This window comes from Trachymyrmex septentrionalis, unplaced genomic scaffold (assembly GCF_001594115.1).
Source record: "Trachymyrmex septentrionalis isolate Tsep2-gDNA-1 unplaced genomic scaffold, Tsep1.0 scaffold40, whole genome shotgun sequence".
In the NCBI taxonomy this organism is placed as follows: Eukaryota; Metazoa; Arthropoda; class Insecta; order Hymenoptera; family Formicidae; genus Trachymyrmex; species Trachymyrmex septentrionalis.
In genome coordinates, this window is record NW_017305569.1 from 3,313,246 (window position 1) to 3,330,400 (window position 17,155).

General features: G+C 37.4%; 1 protein-coding gene across 1 annotated transcript in view; it reads left to right on the forward strand.

The window, feature by feature from the left end:
• Positions 1–17,155, forward strand: part of LOC108751050 (zinc finger protein 358-like) — a 28,393-nt gene that overhangs the window by 2,517 nt on the left and 8,721 nt on the right. The window contains exons 2-4 of the mRNA XM_018490989.1: positions 2,585–2,683; positions 9,643–10,304; positions 10,824–11,100. Of these exons, the coding sequence (XP_018346491.1) occupies positions 2,585–2,683; positions 9,643–10,304; positions 10,824–11,100 (1,038 nt within the window). The remainder of the gene's footprint in view (positions 1–2,584; positions 2,684–9,642; positions 10,305–10,823; positions 11,101–17,155) is intronic.

Below are 17,155 nucleotides of genomic sequence, written 5' to 3' on the forward strand. Positions count from 1 at the left end.
TATGAGGACATTTTTACTTATTTGTTTTTCTACAGAATTATTGTTCCTTATGATTGAAAGGAAAAAAAGATATTTATATTCCTTTGTAACATTTGAATTCTTATTTCTTTCAACAGTAAGCTTAGGAAAACGTTAATTATTCAAAAAACGTGTCTAATATCTGTGTAAACGCGTGTTTGGACTTCCACTCATTTAAGTACCTCAATCTTTTGTTCTTTGTATACTGATTAGAGAATTCAATTGTGTAAAGTATATTTTTAATTATAATGTATATCCTATTGCATATATTTTTTTCATTCCTCGTTTGGAAAAATCTTGCGACCCAAAGCTTTCAACGCGAAACGATATTCTTGGTCCTAACAGACCGCCTCTAAATTCTTTGGATTTTTCCAATCTGTCAATCGATAATTTCGACGGCAAATCACATTGGCCTTACCGTTTTATAGATTTATGACAGACCGATAACGCGAAACGTGTGCGAGACTATGCGAGATAAACGTAGTCGCGCGAGCAAACGGCACAATATCACCGATGTTCTCGCTGGCTGACAAACACGCGTTACCTGCATTGTGTATACACGCGTATCAATATATTACACCAGACCACCTTATCTCAAGCGTGCGGTATGCGCTCGCTGTATAGAAACATATGATTTATTTCTGATAATCCTGGCAAGAATGAGACAGCCTTTGCGGCGTGGAGTGTCTAATCTCTCTTCGTGCTATCTCAGATTATCCCAATCGGTCCTCTATATTGCCCGGATTACAGATTTCTCTCGCTTTTTTTGGTCGATTCTTGGTATAACTGAACAATCGATATCTCGTTATTGATAGATCTTGCAGCGATTACCGAGAGTTACGGAAATGATACATCATATCGGATATAACAATAAATTTATTGTTTCGCAAATATTTACTATAATTAAGAATATAGAAATATGTTGCCAAATTTTCATTACTAACAGCCTTTTCTTTTCTCTTTTTGGATTATTAATTTTAATTTTTTTGTAGAGAATAACGTTATTATTGATATATTTTATTTGAATTATTGGCATACTTTATTTCTAACATCACATTTCTTAATATCAATAAATTTAATACTATCGTAATTTAGATAAATTTTACCTTAATTTAAAGACATACTTTAGACTACACTTATAATAAATGTAATTACAGTGCAAATATTTGTTATTATCGAAAAAAATTCTAACGTATGTCATACTTTGTCTTATCTTATTTATCACTATTAACAAAGTTTTATTTTGCATTTTATTTCTGATTAGATTTTTGTCTTTATTCAACAATAAAATGAAGAGATTGACGCATGTACAATATGATATCGATGTAGAAAAAATAGATTTGATTTAGCTCAATTAAATTGAATGATTAGATAGGTTCTACACTCATTGTAAAGCTCGGATTTTATCAGACCTGTGTAAGAAAATCAACAAGGATTACAGTATGATCATTTATGATCGGTCGAACTGCAACTTTTCTTGACAATCGCGATTTATTTCTCATTGCCATTAGTTACAGACTTCTTTTTTACATTGTTACGATATTAGAAATTGTTAATCTTCAGATTATTGAGCAATAAAGCAAATGTGTTTTGTATGTTTTTATCTATATTTGTAACTTAAAACGTCATAATAACTTTATATATGAATTTTATAGATGTAATATTAAACTATCAATTTTAACAATTTTAATTGTTTTACATTCAATTCGCTTACATTCTACTCATTGGTGATCTGCGTGAAAAAATTGTTGAATAAATTGTGTCATCTTTAATATATAAATCTCTTAGTACGACAGTATAATCGTGCCGATATTAATTCGATATACCGCATAGTTTTTGACATTCCGTACTCCAAGCAACGAACGAGGATTTGGCTTGTTTAATTAATCATCGGGATGGCGAATTGGCGTGAAGTCTTCGAACTTTAATCCTCCACCGGAACGATCAAAGAAACCAACCAGGATGGATGGCGAATGTTCGGGGATAGGAATGCAGGTTTCGGGGAGAAAGAGAGCGAGTAATGGCCAAGGCAAGGTTGATAAATAGGAGGAGGGTTTCTCCTCCTTTCTAATAAAGACGCTCTTGTCGAGGGGTTGATCTTTCCTACGAACTAGGAATACTAAATTTGTCAGGACTTGAGATGTCATTGCAGCGTTAGTAGCTGACGGGGTAACGATGCATAAACGATCGAGAAAAATACCCAATTGATTCACAATAGTGATTTGCATCACTATTTTTTCACATGGGATTTTACGTAGACTGTCTTTCAATATCAAATCGTAATCGATTTAATTGAATAGCAGATGTTTTTGTTGGATCATTTTAACATTTTACATTATATTTTTAATATAAAATAAAATAAGAATTTATCATAAAACATATTTGATAGAAAACGTCTTTATTATTACAAACATGTAATATAAAAATTAATGTTTGATACATATTAAATGTTATACATGTAAAATGTTTTACATATTACTGTACGTCTAGATTAATTTTTAATACAAGAGATTAATAAATTATATTTGTTTAACTGTTTTAGTATTATGTAATTGTCTTTTTTTAGGAGGATGCAATGTTCGTTTAATGTTTCCGAGACTGTGGGCACCTTTTGGGAATGCCACGGAAGTTACGAATCTGCCACCTTTACCAAAGAGTCACTCGGGTAAGTGCATCATAGAAGAGCCAATAATTCGCTTTATCAGAAGTTCGTATAATTACAATTAAATTATACCACGATAAAAGGATTTTTTAACATCACAATGCAGTAGTGTACTCTTGACTTACTGAAAAAGTTCTAAATTTTTATATTTTACTGTATCATATATTTCATATTATTTTCATATGATATTCCTATATAGAAATGAAAAACAATAGAAAAAGCATTTATAAAAATAATTTGGACTTTGTCCTAATAATAATGCTTTTCATTAACAAAGAAATCTTTTATCAAAAGTTAATGTTATGATTACATTTTAAATTAAAATGTATCGAGTATCAAATTATGTATTGTACATGTCATTTTGCGCGAGTTTACTTGTTACTGATTATTGTTGTTTATTACCTCACATCGTTTGCTGCAGATTTATTATGGATACCACGTATATACATTTTTATAATAAATATTATTAATTCTGTTCGCGTTAAATGTTTGAAGAAACTGCGCTTACGACGCGGAGTCGGCGCTTTAAACACACAATCGTCGCTGTACTTACATTTGCCGTTGCTTTCTACTTCTCTTCGGAAGGTGTAGAAGGGCGGGTGTAGAGTCGACCTTTCGCCTCGTAGTGATGATGGCTTCCTCTTCAGCCCGGATGACGGCAGGTTTTTATTTACCGATCATTAAGAACGACCGGTCGTCGTCGACGATTGGGATAAATGGTAGCACGCGTCATACCACGCACAGACATGGGCCTTTCTAACTCCTGCCGGCCCAATTGGAGCGGATTAGAGGCGCGGGTACAGGGATTCGGTCCGTCGGCTCCTTTGTGCTTGTACCTACCCTGAATTAGTAACATCTTGTCATGTTAAATGTCCGTGCATACTCTCTTCCTACTTCTTCCGCGCGCGTGCACGTGGCCATTCATCTGCCCCGTTCATTCTCAGACATGATAAGATCAACCGCGTTACTACTTTTATCGCGTTTACGTCGCCGCCGCTCTGCCAAGATTTGCGTCGCGCAAACATAGTGCTGCTTGAGCAATATCATATTATTATTTATATAGACTATCACTGCTATCTTTATTATAGAACGTGCAACAGATCTAGAAAATCGTAGAAAGAAGCTATTTTAAGACAAGTAAGCGGAAATTTATTCTATGATTTGTTAGAATATTGTGCTGATATAATGAAAATCCTCAACAATCTTGAAGTATAGTAAATAACGAGATAAATATTTTTTTTAGCATTTTTACAAGCAAATGAACTTTAGTATTTATTTCCTTCTAAAATTTTTAATTGAATGATTTTGAAATGCAGATATTACATATTGATAATAGAAATAATTTTATAGCATAAAAATATGTACCTATATTAGTAGCGCGCTGCCTAAATATTAACCTTTTAGTATAAATGACTTTTCGGTTGTTTAATTCTACACATAATGGTCATTCATATCTCGGATTAACTTTTATTGCTTTAACAAATATGCAAAAATTATTAAGTGATTCTTATATATACAATACTTTTAAGCTTGAGGAAGTATTTGTAAGATTGTGCATTTAAAAAAAAATTGTATATAAATATTGTAATTAATTACTTGATGCTCCTAGTTTTTTGAAGAAAAGAAATATGCAGGAATGATACAATCATGTGTACTAAAAGTTAAGAAAATATAACTTTAGAATTTGTAAGTACGTATATTATTTCCGTTTGACGTTGAATAGATAGGAAGTAAAATTTTTATTTATATTCTTGATTAATATGTGAGATATCTTTAATGAGTAAACTCGATCGACGATTTCAGTGTATAAATGTTTCTTGCGAATTGATAAGACGACTCTTGAGGGGATGACGATACCGAAGATGGTTGTGGACGTGGATTAATAAAGGAAGGCCAAGTCGGGAGGAACAATTAGATCGAGTTAACGGCCAACTTTAATCTTCTGTCGTCCGTCAGTCGTTTACTGCGTAGTGATCTGCCGCTATTAGAACTGTTATACCCTTCAAACCCCTTCCGTGCTGACGATTCATGGAAAAAGATACGCGTGACCTTTGCCGCGCAAGCGATGTCAATAGAGCCGAGTGACAGGACGATGTGGGTTTTCAAAAACGGATTTTTCATCCAGCCGTCAGTGGAAGTTTAAAGTTAATCCTATCATAAGAAGCAAAATATCAGGGTGTACTTATGAAAAAATTTAAAAGAAAAGATTTTAACTCGAATTGATTTAGACAGAAGATGACAGATTGCGATCTATTTTAATGATAAATACATGTGTTAATATTTTTAATAATATAATTTTTTTTCATTCGATCGAAGTAAATCTTGATACTTAATTTATGTGCAATTTTTTTGTAAACTAAACTTATTATAATCTGCGCGCCGATTCAATTTATCGGCCTTACAATGCAATCGCAAACTAAAGTTAAAATATTAATGTTCAAATTAAATTGATCAATTAACAATGATACTAAACGAATATAAGTATCTTAAAAACCTGAGAAGAACTTATTGCAAAAAAGTATCACTTCAATTAATAATTAAATCTGAAAAATTCGTATCCTGACAATCTCGACTCTTCGGGCGACATGTTGAAATGACACATATTGAATCTGTGCGCAGTTTCATAAAACTGAAAAACGTATTTGCAAAAATTTATATACAAATATTCTTAAGCATCATACTGTTGAGATTCACTTCAATTGAAAAAATAGAATTATTTCTCTTAATTGACTTATTCTTACCGATCCAATTTCTACTTATAATTGTTTCCATATTTAAAAAAAAAAGATGTTTTCTCGCTGGTTGCTGGCTATTGCGATAAATATTTCTACATATCTTGATGATCAAATTAGTAGACTGAAAAAATTTACTAAATCTTAATACATATTTTTTTTAGTAATGAAATTGATGCAAATGACAGTATAACACAATTGTTGGAGAGTAATTAAATTATACTGTTTTGTGTAGTATTTATTTGAATATATATTTCAATTCGAACGTTTCGACTTTTTTTTGAGTCATCATCAGCGATAGTTCTTCAAATCTCTGACACTTCCCTTATACAACCATAGGTAGCCACTTGGATAATCTCAAGTGAGGTGCATGAATTTCATTGTACTTTTTATTAAAAATTCGTTAGATGAGTGAAAGAAGCGATTAAAAACAAGTGTCAAATATTATAAGAATAATATATGCATTCGTGTAAGAAACATTGTAAAAACATATCATTAGTTAGAATAGAATAAAATAACACGTGTTGGTCATATTACACGAATGCATATATAATATTCGAGTAATATTTGATATTTGTAATATTTGACTATATCAACAGTCTCAATTTTGTCTTGCCTTAATCAACACATGTTATTTTATTATATTTTAACGATTTTGGCGATTTTGTTTCAAGTCCTATAAATCGAATCGGTTTGCAGTTTATAAAATACAGTTTAAAAAAGGTGTTTGCAAAAATATACATATGAATATTTATTAAGTATCGCTTTAACAAGAAATAGGATCATTTCTCTTAAGTAAAATCATTTTATTTTATACGATAACTCAAGTTACGTATAATATTTAATGAACAAATTGACAAGTTCTTACTTTGGCTCGCTCACCACCGGGTTTGTACGTCGACATTCTGGAAACTTTGTCTTGCTCATCCCGTAAGCAACTCCGAGCACTTTACGCGAATATAGCGAACGCGCATCAGTGGTAGAACCGTCCGCGTCCGGGCAAAACGATCTTGAAGTCGATTCAAGAAGTTTCATTCACTGTATCGAGAGGCTGAAAGCCACTACAGATCACGTGACATGCATCTCGAGACAGTGCCAGATGCATGTGTGTGCGTAAACACGCCTAGATTCGCAGATCCCGATTCAAACCCGGACCAAAGTTAAGCCCATCTGGATGGTCGTCAACCGTTTTTCTTACGTTGCAGTTTGCATCGCCAGTTTTTAATGCATTCCAGTCGACCCAGACGTAGCATTTGCGTAAGCACTTCTTCCTATCATGCTGCGAGACACATCTGTCCGAGCTTCCTCCTTCTTTTTTATCCATTTTTATCTCGAGCTCCCTCTATTTTCCTGATAATGAACCGAAAGCGATGTAATAGAATTGTTTTCATAATTATCACAAAACCTTAGTTCTTAAAAAAATATTTAATAAAATTAAGTTTTATAATGTATTTATACTTATAGTATCCACAGTATTAAATTCGTCGTGATTAAATTTTAAAACCCATGTCTTTGAAAATGTTTTAAGCCTTAGTTAGTCGCACGAAAATATGTCATTTAACAAAATAACTTAGGCTTATGGCAATCTTACGCGACTAATAAAAATTTAATTAAAATAGAAAAATATTTAGTAATTTAAATTTACCGGCCCATAATTTTGGCATATTTCAATAGTTAAATTAATGTTCAAAATTACGAAGCATTGCTTTTAATCTGATCTGTTCATTTATATTATAATAAAATAATGTATATAAATATTCTCTTGCGACTTATACAAACACATACACACATGCGCACACAAATGTGCAAATTTTGAATTTAGGATATTATATTGCTTCGAATATATGTTATAGAACCAAGAAAAAATTTGGATGTAATATTAGTAATTTCATTTAGCCCCTCCTTGTTTTTTCCTTTGTGCTTTTGACCGGTGCAGTAAAGTACCTATCTGTTTTCTCGGACAGATCCCCGCAGGCGCGAGGCGCGTTTCTCATTACATTAGGCCACTCTGACTCGAGTCGTATTTTGATTCGATTGCAAAGCCACCAGGAGACACGATAATAATCGACCCCAAGGATGAGGCTCGCGGAGAGCTTTAAATGCGATTAGCCGACACCGCGGTGCATCATACGAGCTGGCACGTGACCGCGTGTCGCGCGTACGGATTATAAATATAATATACCGGGTGTGTGCGAGAGACGCAATATGAGTGATCCGAAGCCGAAATTGCCGAATGCCGAGCATCGAGAGGGGGCTGTGAGATACATTCTCGAGATCTCCGCCCTTATTTCTCTCGTAACGAGATGAGATGCACACGTGCCCGATTTCCGATTCATCCGACACCGTAAATCACAGCGAACTTTGATTATTAGACAAGTCCCACATTTCTGGATAATAATCAAACATAATTCAACTTTAAATTGTAACGATTTTATGTTAAAAATTTCGCACTGTCTGCCTCTGTTTGTAGGATTTTGCAATCGGAATCTATTTCTTCTTAATTAATTTTAGAGAATATACAATACTTTAAAATAATTTACATAACCTTTTTATTACAATTTAACCATTAGAAATTTTTCAAAATTAATTGTATTTAATTTACAGTATAAATTACAGAGTACAAATTAAAAAATGATTTATTAAATCTTAATACATATTTCTCTTTATGCATATACACTTTATACATATATATTTCTGTATACATATTTCTAAACATTTACTCAGAGTAAATAAATATTTACTCAATAAAAATAAATAATAGTTAAATCAAATTAATAATTTTTATATCAAATATGTTTACATTTAGTAAATATTTACTTAGAATTATTCAAGTACATAAATATTTATAAAAAGTTTAGTTTTTTTCAGTGCATGATATTTTTTGAAATATTTTATACCTTTTTTTATATTTAATACGTAAATTACCTAAAATGATGCAATTTAAATGAATTATTCATATCTGCGTTAATCATATCTTGAAATCAAATCTAGATTTCTCCGAAAGTACTCGTCAAATAATGATAACAAAATAAATACATTCTACACGTTTAATCTAACAAATACATCAAAATTTATGATTGAATCATATTTCGTTTGAACCGATCGACAGATAAAATGATGCGACGTACAAATCAAAGCTGCGTCGGAAATCATCGGTTTGATAATCAGAGAATACAGTAAATTCCGATTGACAAGCGATACCAAAATTGCGATCCGATGCAATTTGCAACTGTCATCGTGAAAATATTAATTTAATATTTCAATAATAATAAATGTTTAATTTTCTCGTTATATATTAATCAGCCATGGGATGTTAGAGCCGTAATTACATGACATATACTTGTATGTATTATCTGTTAGATAATCGCACAATCATTAACAGTAGGACATGATGTAATAATAATATATTTTTGTACTATTCTCTCTCTCTCTCTCTCTCTCTCTCTCTCTCTCTCTTTCTACAACTATTATGTTAAGCGAAGGTATAGTTAGAATATCGAAATTCCTGTTAAGCATAAAATATTTTCCGTCGTTTTATTACTTAAGTATGATGCCATTTCACGCTGTAACGCGTAAAGAGTTAATCATGACTCACACATGGCACTCTGTGCGTCGGATGAAATATTCCGAAAGGGTGCGCCAGGGATTTCATTAAGGACACTGCTTCACACGAAACGTCGCGGAAATACATTTCGCTCTCGGCACCTCACTATTCGGTTCTTTCCTCGCGATACCTCGTTAGCGCAACATGAGACCCTGTCACGACCTCTCGTGCCCTGTCCGTCCCTTAAACACCCTTGCACCAGCATGCTAGGAAAAAAAGGCCCAGTACGTGACTCAAATCTCATTCCGACCGGGTCCTTCCGCCAGAAGAAACCGTATTTATCCGTGGCCTTCTTTTTTCCGTGGCCTTCTTTTTTCGGATTCCCCTGCACCTAGCGTCCTTCGCGTATCTCATACGTGACGTAGCTACCGTCCGTCCAGTCATTGGCCATCTTGCTCTCGTGACTGGTATATGAACTCTGGTTTATCGACTACAAAATATCATGTCTACTTGGAGATGCGAAAAATCCATACGAGACGATCATCGATTTCTTTGGCGCAACTGAGCTTGATATAATTTTTAAAATGTAGAAATAAAAAATTAATCAGACAAACGAACAATTACAAAAAATTAGACATAATTCAATGCAATATTATATTTAATTATCATTGAATGGTGTATTATAGAACGGTTATCTTTCGGAGTTGGTCGTCTGGTGGGCTCGCCGGCGACAAGGAGTCCCTCCCCGTCTCAATCTCCTTGCCCGGATTCTCCTCCGCCCGATGGTCGGGACGCCGAGGTGGACGTCGATGTCGGTGAAGAGGAAGTCGATGTGGACGTTGAGGAGGTTGGTGACGAGGATGATCACGAAGGTACCTCAAGTCCGCCACGATCGTCGTCAACGCCATCGCCATCGCCAGTTAGCGTCGCGACGTCGCCCATATCGCATCCGCCGAAGAAATCCGGCGACAGTTTCAGTGTGTCGGCACTCCTGAGGCCGGATCCACCTTCCGCACACTTGCAGAATGCATCCCCGCATCGAGAATCCGCTTCCATGGGCGCCCATCCACCACCACCCGGCTCGTCGATCCTGTACCCACCGTTGCACCTTCAGAGCGGTCTCCTGCCACCCCATCCACATCATCCTCTCTCGTACCTGCATCCCCAGCTGCTACCGCATCATCTTCTGCCGCCGCACCTGCACCCGTTGTTGCGCGGCGTTCATCCGGCTCACCCGGGACTGCATTCGACTCACACGGCACACGGGTTGCACCATCCTCATCCGCTCGGCGATGTCTACAGCTGTGTCAAGTGCGACAAGATGTTCAGCACGCCGCATGGGCTCGAGGTACATGTGCGCATTCGACGCGTGCTTTTTTCCAGACCTACTTGTTTTGATTTATTTCTGATTTCCTGCTGATCCCGTCCGTTCTTTATCGTCGCGATAATTAATTTCTATATTTTGCAATAATTTTCAATATATCAAAAACAATGTCTTTTTATTTTTACACTACGTAAAATAATATGTTATTAAGAGAAATTACCTCACTCGTATTTATGAAGGCATTATTTTAAACTTGATGCAAGTATAAAATTCGAAACACCAACACACAACCTATGACACAACAAATAAGTGATAAAAAATTACATCAAACTTATATATATATATATATATATATAAATTGAATTACCTTAAATTGCTAGCTATAATAAGATATATTGAAATTACAAGTGAAATTTGAACCGAAAAATATAAATAAATGAAATAAGAGAAAGAATTCTATTTTCGCTCAAAGCGGATCTTGGTGCCTGATAATGTTTATATGAAAATTCGCAAATGACATATAAAATATATTGGTTTACGTAGGTTCATGCGAGGCGGTCACACAACGGTAAGCGACCATTCGCCTGTGAGTTGTGCAACAAAACCTTCGGCCACGAAATTAGTCTTACGCAGCACAGGGCTGTGCACTCCGCAGAGAAAGTGTTCGAATGCAAGCAATGCGGTAAAGCCTTCAAGAGATCCAGCACGCTCAGCACTCACCTTCTAATCCACTCGGACACAAGACCGTACCCTTGTCAGTTTTGTGGCAAACGATTCCACCAAAAGAGCGATATGAAGAAGCACACGTATATTCACACCGGTAAGTATAATCTACAAATTTTTTTATTCTAAAATTAAGTTTAGAAATATTGATTTCTCATATAACAATTTCTTTCAATAATTATTTATATCTATCTCGTACAATTAGAAAATATATGATAAACTCAAAAAAATTAGTGTGCTTTAATATTTATACAAATTATTAGCTATACCTCCGATAAAAATATATCTTATGAAAATACTATATTACTGTCGATATTAATTTCCGTAAACGATTTCAACGATTTTATTAATAAACTTATGAATTTCTCTATTAAGTCTAATAATTTTATTTACTACATGTTCCACACACGAACATGAACATAAACTATATTCCATTGGTTCTTACGTCGCTTTCCATCCAATTGAATGGAAATACTAAAATTAGTCGGATTGAATTCGCTTGGAACGCAATTATCTCATCTTTTGGACAGCTCGTTAACTTTCGCGAATGTTATACGGAAATCGTACTCGTGATTCCGATGGGTACCGTTATCGAGGGGACGTAAGGGATCAATTAGTCCGGCAAGTTCGTGCGATAAATAATGCAGCCAACCGTCTGGACCGAGTCCTTGTGAGAGGATCCAGTTGAATATAGCACATGTGGCCAATGCATTTCAAGGATGCCGAGTCCCACATTGCGAGTTTCACTCGGTAATAATCGTAATGTCTCTTTCGGGGGTCTCCCCCGTCCCTTCTGTATTTAACGTTCACGTTCCTTGCTCCCACGATTTGGGGTGGTATCATAGCCTTCCTAATCTTGGAATGGAACTTTGCCGTGACGCAATGTAGTGTCTGTACAAGTGCGTAATCTTATTTTACGAAGTTGGTATTTTGACTACTGGTTGTATTTAAATGATAAAAATGTTTCTTTGATTGAAATTAAAATTGAAAAATCATGTAGCTATTAAATTAGCTAATAATATTTTTCTTTGGCATTTATAATGAGAACTACCTTTGGAGAATTAGAATTATATTTTTCATATACAGGGTATCGTGGGAGGGAAAGAAATGAGATGATCTTGCTAAAATGCCATTTACATCTAAAGAGCAATTTCAAACTATTAAATCTTTTATTATTAAAAAAAAAATTTAATCTTAATTATTAAATCTTCGTACAGCAACTGTTGTTTTTTTCTTGTATCTTTGCGTATTTATCTTCGACAGTACGCATCAATGTCGGACGCGTCGAACGTGTGTGTGGGGAGGTCGGAATAAAAAAGTTGAGGGAGTCGCAAAGCGGTGGCGGCAGGACACTTGACACTTTGGTGTCTCCCGGTTGATGGAGCGGAGTCTTGAAGGAAGGTTTCTTGGGGATGGAAAGAGAGAGAGAGAGAGAGAGGGGGGGGGAGGCAGAGAACAACGAAGGAGAGAAGGCCGCCTGGAGGGTTCCAGTTGAGGCTCTGGGTTTTGTATCGTCTCCATGGCAACCCCTCCCGATGTCTTATCAAATTATCACCTTGTCCTCCCCCACGCCACTCCATCCTGCCGTCACTCCGATGCCCTCCGTCCCTACGATGCTCATTCTACGGCCCCCCTCCTCCCCCAAACGACCAAAGGACTTAATGTAGCAGGATACAAAACCATGGTCACTTCCGGAAACTTTTCTAACAACCTACGGGATCACCCACGGATCCTCGTATTATGCTCGATTGTGTACCACCTATACGCACCGCTGCGTCCCAATGCGGAGGGTCGCTATGAAACATTTAATTCATTATTCAGGAGAATGAAAAATTCAAAGGCGTCGTGAGAGCGCCGACCAATGACGTTCACAGTCGCAGCAATTGCGCCGTGAAATGAGGATAAGTCCGAGTCCTTTTTCCGGAGGAATCTTTCGTTCTCGAGAGACAGCTCTTTCGGCGGTAAAGGTTGAGGGGCAGTTGTTTTGTTTATTTTTTTAACCTTCTTTATTTAATAAACGTACTTTCGATCATTCTCTACATGCGTACGTACTTTCGTACATTCTATCGTGATTTGAAAATTCAGAACCAGTTTATCAAATTGTTACGTGAAGCACGTGTTACTAAAGATATTGGATAATAATTACTTTTTATTTCAATTATAATTATGTTATACTACTGAAAGTATTTTGATTTTCTAAAGTGTATATTATTTTGTACGTTAATTTGTAATGAAATTTATTAGAGAGCGAAACATAAATCCAGCTTGAAATCTGTTTCGTCGTTTCTCTGATAAGCTACACGCTTCTGTTGTAGCTCGTATACACGCTCACTAGATCGATTCGGAGTACTGTTTTCACTCCGATGCGATTTCTCTATCTCTTTTTTTTATCATACGCACGAACAAATCTCGCTGCTCCCACGACCTCGAGCGCCGTGCCGACTGCGTGCGTACGTGCGTCAGGCAGCGACGAGGGTGTTCTGGGACTCCGTTGCTAATGATAATCAGCCCTCTTTCTCTTTTCAACCCCCCCCCTCCCCCCCCTTCGGCTGCCTACGTACCCCATGTACCGAGCACGGGCCATGTGCAATAAGGGTGCGGCACCGTCGGATTCCCCGGGGAACGGCGTGGCGTAACGTAAAATCATTATTAGGTAGGTAGGTAGGTGGTTGCTGGTGCACACGAGGGTGGAAAGAGAAACGGGTGGTTCGGGCGAGCGGGGGTCGAAGCGCCGCCGCTTACGGGGGTTGAGAATAAGAGCTCTGCAAATATTGTTCGTGCGCGAGCCGGCAACCCGGAATAGGCTACGAGGGGTCGGAGCGTTACTTCGCGTTACCTTCGCAGTTAGGCGAACGTTTTCGGAGGGACTAGCGGAAGGGAGGGGGGGTGACGGGGGAGAGGAGACGCGACGGGGGGTGCGACGAGTCAAGTGCACTGTCGTTGCAAGGGGTTGACGAGCGAAGTGACAGACTGGCAAGTGGCCACGAGTCTCTTCGATGAGAAAACACTGGCAGAATGTCTTTGAGAGGGGCGGCGGAATATTTTCAGAACGTCGCAGGGTGGCTTGACGAGCCGTGAGTTTTGATAACGTCAGTTGCGTGCGATATTGTCCGGTCTGATAAAAACAATGATGATACGTGATAGTTCATCAAGCCTATAAATATCTCATGCTATATCGAACTTGACTGCACTGTTGAATCCTTCCAGAAATAATGCGTGTTCTTTTCGAAATAATTTTGAACATATAATTATTATATTATTTTCAAGTACCGTAATTATTATTCCAGTAACGTTATTATTTTAGTATAAATAATGATTATAGAAAATTCAGTACATTTGCTTAATTAATTGAGCGCATTTTTTTAAAACTATATCATTCTCAGTGTTTCAAGTGTCAAATCAACGATTCTCGATTTTTTTTCGACGTCGATGTGTGATTTCAGAAGACATTATCGAAATCATCAACCCTCTGTCAGGATGATCAATTCGCGGTGTGTATGTGGTCTTATCTACACACGCGTGATAGTGTCCTGTTTTCACAATAAACACAACCTGTCCGTTGTTGGTATAAAGTAAAGTCGATGGGCCGAAGCAAAAGGAAAAAAGAGAAGAACGAGTGCATTCTGTGTACTTTTTGATCTTTTCATTGAATGTTTTTATTTCAGCCGAATATTCGGCTACACATTTGAGACGTCTATCGCGAATGGGCAATTTTTTTTCTAACAGTTGTTTTTGTGATCACTTTTATTTTGCAATATTTATCTAAATAAGAAAAATTTCAAGCATTGGGCTATTATTAAATAATTTTAAGAAATGTATTTTAGATTAAATTTTATTTAGATTTAATTTTATAATACAATAATGTACGCAAAATATGTATGGCTTTTTAAGTGAGATTTCAACAGATACAAAAATCATTTAACGTTACATGTGAGCCTTTAGAGAAAAAATATACTTCAGAGAAATATACATACGTCTATATTATGCGTCATACGCATCAAACAATATTCGTTGCGAAGGAAATTAAAGCCTTGTGAAAAACTCCGTAATACGATATCCATTAGAACACTCGCAATAATTGGGATGATTAATTGAATCGTCGAGGTCATCCATTACTTTACTATGTTTGGTTGCATGTAAACACAGACACATCAGAATCCCGGCATTATGTATTTACTAATGATTTCTGTCTAATGATTAAATTTGCTCGGGAAAATTAAATCTACGTGTAACTAAGCGCGCATTAATTCTTTAATATTCCATTATAATTATAAACTCTTAAACATTTTTTTTATCACACCTGCCTTTTGTGATATATTTTAATTTTACTTGAGAAGATCTTAAATAAACCATCTCATTACTTAGTTTTACACGTAATTTCATTGTTTCTTCCGGGAACGGCGCGCATGATTATTTATGCAGAATTGTTCTACAGAAGAAAAACACTTAGGAAATATTGCTGACTGGGTTAAAATGTCCGCGTATTTTTAACAAACACATTGGTTGGCACCGTGTTTGTAACGCGATTAATAATTATCCCAGGCACGAGTGCGCACTGTCCTTGTCTTTTCCCCTTCTCAAATATATATTATAAATTCAGTTGCGGCTGCGACGACGCGAATACCTGGTCGAACGCGGTTCCCTCGCCTCGAGGGTGCGGTTATCGTATACTCGTAGAGATACAACCTGTACGGGCACCTTTGCGGCCGCATTCATAGTACGCCTGTGAACTTCATCCCTACGACGTCCCTTCTCTCTTTCCCTTTCTCTTTCTCCTTTCTGCGCAGACAGACGGGGCTATTAGAGGTTTCCGGCTGACTTGGCGCCCTAAGCATCGGGGCGCCGCAACATCCCTCTAAGCTGTTTAAACTTCGCGACATGGTCGGAGGACCATCTACCCCTCTCCTCCCAGTCCCCCCTTATACGAGGGGCCTCAGCCCGGTCCCTTCTCGTCCCTCTTCGTCTTTATGGCTCGTTAGCGACGACAATGTACCGCCCTGTCCCAGCATATCGGACCACACGCGGTAAAAAGCATGTTTACACGGCACGTAGAACCGACACGTAAAAGCGATTTGTAGTTGTGTTAATCGCACGATTGTATCATTGTTTGCGATTCTTAAGAATATCTTCCGGATTGGGGTGCGGGTTAATTGGGTAATTATTACATAGAACAGTATTTGGACTTTTTATCAATGGGTGTGGTCGTCTTTTTTATTTAAAGGGACAGCGTATATTAGAATAAAAATGCTATGAAAAGAATTATTTTTGGGTAATAAAGTTTCAGGCGTGAGACATAATTAAATTAAAAGAGGTCAAGTACACTTCAATAATGAATTGAACACGATTATAATATCTGAAATACTTTTATTATACTTATATTATTATGATACAGTTAATGAATTAATGATAATAACATCTATACTACCTTTGATCACATCGTACTAGCGAGTTGTTATCCATAGAGCTGGCGTAAGATTTACCGGTGACAAGGATCTTGTCATCGAGAACGATAAAAGCGCGCCCCTTGAATGAGGTGCTGACGTCGGCGAACGGAGAAGCGCTATATTTAATGTCGCGCCGGTGAGAGAACAAGCGCGGGTGCGGCGCGCAAGCAACCGATACCACATTAAACATGCAAATTCGCCGGTATAACGTTCCACGGGACCGAGGCGTCATCCATATAGCGCTCGTCGAGTGGCGCGGCGTGCGATGTTCATAGTGGAACGGCATGATTAAATTTCCAGGGATATCGACATGCCGGGAGCACGTCAACCCGCCCCCCACCTCTCCCCTCCCCCTCATGCCCCGTCCCTTAACCCCCTAGTCCGTTCCTGCCTCTCGTTCGCCACTTCCGTGCCCCACTTCACCCCCTTTTACCATCCGGTATACATCTCGCCGTTCTAGCACCGTCCACCCCCTCCTCCCCCCTCTCTCCCCCCGGCACCCGCGATTCTAACCCCCTCGAAACCGTCGCCACCCCCTTTTTCGCTCCTCGGCCTATCCGCGTAACCACCCACTCGAACAACCCCCTGCGCCCGGCGCGCGGGTGGTTGAAATTAACTGCACCCAGAGCGCGCAGCAGCATCGGCGCGTCTGTGCATCCCCATCTCTCTCTCTCTCTCTCTCTCTCTCTCTCTCTCTCTCTCTCTCTC